Genomic DNA, 6,000 nt, shown 5'->3' on the forward strand with positions numbered 1-6,000 from the left:
AACAAGGCAAGCTATTAAAGACATATATTCTTCAGTAAGTAGTAGTATAATTTGGAATTATGAAAACAACTGTTTGGCAATCCTAGCTGTCCAGAACAGAATAAAGAGAGCATCGTTTTAGTGGATTTTATGATATATTTCACTCTGAGAGGACCCCTCAGGATCTCACAGACAGCTTATTTACTTCTTTTTCCTTCCAGTTTTATTGAGATATAACTGACATACATCACTGTATAAGTTTAAGGTGTACGGGAGCCAATTTACTCTTAATTTAGACACAATTCTACACGGTGCAGAACTTTCTGAAAAGTTTTTCAACCTCCTGGAATGGGTGAAACTAAATCAATCAAAAGGAGCCTCAAATGTTAAAAAAGAAATTTGAGAAACATGATGACACCTCGCAATGAATGAATGGTCTTCAAAGTCTAGTTGTGACAATGGAAACGGATGAATGTGTGGTTTATCCCTGGAGGAAAACTGAGGGCCCACGGGTGTAACGCAAACCCTGACTTTAACATGAGTGAATCATGACCAACAATCTCAGTTCCCTGGTGTCTCCTATGATCAGGAACATCAAATCAGAAAGGCAACTCAGACACACACAGAAGAGCTGGAGATAAAAACAGAAAACAGCCAGGCCCCGCCCTCCTCAAGACCTTGGCACAGGTGTTCCAGGACCCCTCCCTCTCTCCACCCAGGTCTCTGTTTAGGTATCCTCAGCTTTCCCTCAATATACCTTTACCCTGGACTTCCCTGGTGGCACAGTGGTTAAGAATCCGCCTGCCAATGCAGGGGACATGGGTTCGATCCCTGGTCCGGGAAGATCCCACATGCCATGGATCAACTAAGCCCATGCGCCACAACTACTAAGCCTGTGTTCTAGAGCCCACGAGCCACAACTACTGAGCTTGCACTCTAGAGCCTGTGAGCCACAACGACTGAGCCTGCGTGCTGCAACTACTGAAGCCCATGTGCCACAACTACTGAAGCCCGTGCTCTGCAACAAGAGAAGCCACTGCAATGAGAAGCCCGTGCACCGTAACAAAGAGTAGCCCCGCTTGCAGCAATGAAGACCCAACGCAGCCAAAAATAAATTAATTTTTAAAAAACGATTAAATCTAGTCTAATAACTTGTAAATTTTAAAAAATCCCTTTACCCTACTTTATTTTTCATCACAGCACCACTAAACAACATTATAAGTTTACTGATATTTTTTAATAAGGAACGTTTCTTCCACTCTAACGATGAGAGAAAACCTTCTTGTTTTTAATTTTTATTTATTTAACTTTTTGGCTGCGCCGCACAGTATGTGGGATCTTGGTTTCCCCGACCAGGGATCAAACCTGCGCCCCTGCATTGGAAGCATGAGTCTTAACCACTGGACCGCCAGGGAAGCCCCTAAGTTTACTGATTTTATCACATATCCTCCACTAGAATGTAGGATCTATGAGAGGAATTACCTGTCTCTCTACCTCTGCATCACCAGCGCCTAGCACAGTGCCTGGAGGTGGGGGGAGCCCAAAGATTTCTTAGATGAACAAAGAGAAAGAGTGAAACTTCAAAAACTGGAGCAAGAACCGTGTAAAGTCAGTGTCATTTAGCAGACTGACCAAATAAAATTCATCTTTTTGCTCCTAAGACCATCAAATAAATTATGTACGCTAATCATGAAAGGTCAAAATGCAGTCTCAATTCTTTAATTTTGTTTTAAGTCTCCCTGCAAAAACTGCACACTTTCTTTCCCACATTATGGTGCTCAAGGAATAAGTAACCCAGTTGCTTCAATTACCCAAAAGATCCCTTCGTAGTGCATCCCCTCTTCCCCCCTCCCTCCCGCCAAAACAAACATCGAGAGACGACAAACTGTGCCGTATTTTACGGCTCCAGAGCTACACAATGGCTTGACCTACTGCACGGGACTGGTCTGGTAGCAGGACTCGCCATGTGAACCCTGCAGAAATGGTTTCACATCAAAAGCAACCAACCCTCAGCCCTTCGTCGAAAGAAAATGTGGCAGGTAACCGTCATAGGCACCTTTGCATCACCCTCAAATCCGCTCCTTTGCTAACGTTAAGGGGAAACTGTGTGGCTCCACCACCCGGACCCCCTCCGCGGCGTCGCCCCCGCGCAGTCACGGGCGTGTGACCCGGGCCAGCCCGCCGCACTCTCCATCCGGATAAGCGCGGGAGCGCCCGCTGGGCCCTGCGGCCGGAGGCGGACGCGCGGCGGCTGACCGTCCTCCGGGCTGCACCCCGGCACCGCGCCGGGCAGCGGTGACTCAGCCGCCCCGGGACCGGCCTCCTTCCCCCGCCCAGGGGGCTGCAGCGCCCGCAGGCCCGCCAGCCCCGACCCCGCCAGCCCCGGGGACGCCTCCCAGCCGCCCGGCCAGCCCCGCTACCTTCACTCCTGCCCAGGATCCGGCAGCACAGGTTCTGCAGCAGGACGTTCGGCGACTTCTGGTCCGGGGTCGCCATCCTAGCCCGGGGCTGCCCGCGGGGGCCCCGCGAAGCCCCGGCGCTCGCCCGCCCCGCCCCGAGCCTGGCGTGCTCCGGAGGCCCGGCCGCCCGCGTCCGCCCCGCGTCCCGCGGGCTCCCGGGTCCCCCACAGGTTAAGGGCTCGCGGGCAGCGCCGGCAAGAAGGGCGCCATTTTGACGGAACCCGCCGAAACGCGGGCCCCTCCCACAATGCCCCGCTTCTTCCGGGCGCTCGGGACCGCAGGTGCTCCCGCCTAAGGGTTCCTCCCGACAACTGCGGCCCAGCCAGGAAAGTTCCGGAACCAGGCGCCCCAGCCGCCGGTGCTCGGAGTGCTCAGACGCACAAACGTCCCCAGGTGTCCTCGAGGGTCAGGAAGGCACCGACCCCCAGACGTTCTCAGCAGAGGGTCAGGACGGCCCCTGACCTGCTGTAAGAGTGGAGGGTGCCCTGCAGCGCTTTCACAGTCCATAATTTTTTTTTAAAGGATCATTGGTTCTACTTACACTTTGGGTGGAGAAGTCTGTTTATAGAAGTACAAGGGTTTTACGATTTTCGACACGTGGCTGACCATCGACACCGGCCACATTGTCCAGCTTTTCATAAGAGTGCTGTTTGGCACCTCCCCACCCCCAGCCCCAGGTAACTAGTCAGTCCGACAAGAGCGAGAGAAGGGGGCAGGCTCGACCACCAAAATGTGTTACGTGGTCACTTGTGGCTACCTGGGGAAAAGGGCTGGCTGATGGCAAGACGGGAAAATTAAGCAGCTGCTGCGGTTAGGGGTAATGATGGCTACAGAGAGCACAGGGTGGCGTGGACTGTGCTGGGGTACATGCGGAAAACTAGGGTCCTTGCATTTCTAGCTAGAGGCTCAGCCATAGGCAGAACCAGAGGGCGTCTATAACAGCCCTAAAAGAAATCTCTTATTCTTGTACCTGCTAAGTCATCAGAACTGAGGACCAGACTCCAGTTATGATGCAAGTCCAACACACAGTCCTTCCAAGTCTCTCCTGTTAAGGGTGGATGGTTAATTGAGAAGAAGTGGACCCTGAGGTTTGAGATGGAGACGTTTGGGTAAAACGTGAAAACCCAGGTCACCTGAACCTTCTTAAACACAGCAGGAAACCCCTCCTCGTGTGTGTGTGTGTGTGTGTGTGTGTGTGTGCAGAGTCTGGCCTTTCCTCCATTTTCTGAAGAATCAGGTTGGCTCTTCTCAGCAGCAAGTGAAGCAGAATTCCAAAGGACTCAAGTCATCCTAAAGAAGGAGTGAAAGAGTGGACAGAGAAACAAAAAATCAAAGAGGACAACAGAAAACAAACTTTTAAAACAGTGTACCTAAATCCAACCACTCTAATGACGGCAACAAGTGTTAATGGATGAAACGCTCCATTAAAAGGCCAAGATTGGGCTTCCCTGGTGGCGCAGTGGTTGAGAGTCCGCCTGCCGATGCAGGGGACACGGGTTCGTGCCCCGGTCTGGGAGGATCCCGCATGCCGTGGAGCGGCTGGGCCTGTGAGCCATGGCCGATGAGCCTGCGCGTCCGGAGCCTGTGCTCCGCAACAGGAGAGACCACAACAGTGAGAGGCCCGCGTACGGCCAAAAAAAAGGCTAAGATTGCCAGAATGAGTGAAGGAAAAAAGCAGGACCTAATTACAGCTTAAGACATAAAAAGTTGGTAGACAGTAAATGGGTGGAGAAAAGATATACTAAGAAAACAGTGAGGATAGCAAGGCTGGAGTGGCCACATTAACATCAGGTAAAATAGACTCAGAGACAGGGAGTGTCCAGAGACAGAGAAGGACATCTCGTGCTGATAAAAGGGTCAGTTCCTTAGGAAGACACAACTGTAAATGCGCGTGTGCCTGATGACAGACCCTCAAAATACATGAAGCCAGAGGGACTTCCAGAGATGATGGGTGAGGATGCAAGCAACCCCTTTTCACCAAAAAAAAAAGCAGAAAACTGGACCAATTTGCCAAGATGAACCAAGCCAGGGCACTGGAAATCAACCAAAGATAGACCACAAATTGGAAAGCATTCAGTCTTGAAAAAATGATGGAGCTTCTAGGGAGAAAAATGTGCATCTGTGGTCTTCTTGCCAGGGCTGCTCCAGTCCCCACCACACAGCTTGACCCAGGAGAGCCCTGGTACTCCCAGTGCATGGTGGCTGCCCGACCATCAGCTTTGGTCCCAGAAGGGGTGGGCTCAATTTGGGGCAGGAGGTGAAAAGCCATGGCTCACCAGCTAAAGGGGGCTTGGTAGGAAATGAACAGGGTGACACTCCAGCTACAGTAGCCCAAGGTTGGGGGCCTACTTGGTACGAGAGGCAGCCCCACCAGGATTTTAATGCCGAGTGTGACTTTTGTCACCTTGACTAGCCATGGTGCCCAGATGTGTGGTCAAACATTGTTCTAGGTGTTTCTGCAAGTGTGTTTTGGGATGAGATTAACATGTAAATAGTAGGCTTTGAGTAAAGCAGATTGCCCTCCGTAGCATGGGTGGGCCTCACCCAATCAGTTGAAGGCCTGAATAGAACAAAAGACTGACCTTCCCCAAGGATGAGGGAGCTCTGCCAGCCGGCGGCCTTCAGCTATTCCCTGGGTCTCCAGCTGACAGCTCACCCTGCAGATTGTGGAATTGCCATTCCCACACTTATGTGAGCCAATCCCTTAAAATAACTCAATCTCTTTCCCTCACTCTAGATAGATGATAGTGTAGAATATAAAACAATAAAAATTTTTCATCCACTTAAAGAAAAAAAAAGAAATAAAAATGAACATAGAACAGGAGGGACAAGAGAAAACCTATTAAGATGGTAGGTTGAAACCAAAGTAGCTCACAAATTACATTAAATATAAACGCACTACGTCCACAGAGGTGAAGAACAGTTCTAATCACATCCCATCGAGGCTGCAGTCTATTGACTGGACGTCTCACTGCTGGTGTGGACCTTGGTCAGCTGCCCTCCAGTGGTGTTCGTATAGTTACTCCTTTTCTCTTTCCTTTCTTGCTCTTTGGAAGAATGTCACAGTGCAGCCCATACCTAGGGAGTGGGTAGTTATGGTCCCCTTCCCTAAGTGTGGGGTACCTACACAGATTTATGTAAAATTTTTCTGCATGGAGATTTGTTTATTCTCCCCCATTTGCTTGTTTTTCAACAATTTACTTATATCGGTATGCATTTGTGGGTATTTATTTTTATACTTTGGGTCATAATCCAATAATGCATCACTTATTTTCTTGCTCAAATTGTTCCAGCCTTGGCTCTTGGGAGCTGTTTCAGCTGGCTTCTTGGACACTCCCTCATGGCCATGAGTTCTTTAAAAATAGTGAATAGACTTAATGGTTTTTAGTATCTTTTTTTTTTTTTTTTTGGCTGCATTGGGTCTTCGTTGCTGCGTGTGGGCTTTCTCTAGTTGCACTGAGAGGGGACTACTCTTTGCTACGGTGTGCGGGCTTCTCACTGCAGCGGCTTCTCTTGTTGCAGAGCATGGGCTCTAGGCACGTGGGCTCTAGAGTGCAGGCTC

General features: G+C 50.1%; 1 protein-coding gene across 3 annotated transcripts in view; it reads right to left on the reverse strand.

The window, feature by feature from the left end:
- Nucleotides 1-2,475, reverse strand: part of TUBGCP3 (tubulin gamma complex component 3) — a 64,017-nt gene extending 61,542 nt beyond the window's left edge. For all 3 annotated transcript variants that reach the window (XM_065895956.1, XM_065895958.1, XM_065895957.1), the window contains exon 1: nucleotides 2,400-2,475. In XM_065895956.1, coding sequence (XP_065752028.1) covers nucleotides 2,400-2,475 — 76 coding nt within the window. The remainder of the gene's footprint in view (nucleotides 1-2,399) is intronic.
- Between the last annotated feature and the right edge of the window lie 3,525 nt (nucleotides 2,476-6,000).

This window comes from Phocoena phocoena, chromosome 18 (genome assembly GCF_963924675.1).
Source record: "Phocoena phocoena chromosome 18, mPhoPho1.1, whole genome shotgun sequence".
Classification (NCBI taxonomy): domain Eukaryota; kingdom Metazoa; phylum Chordata; class Mammalia; order Artiodactyla; family Phocoenidae; genus Phocoena; species Phocoena phocoena.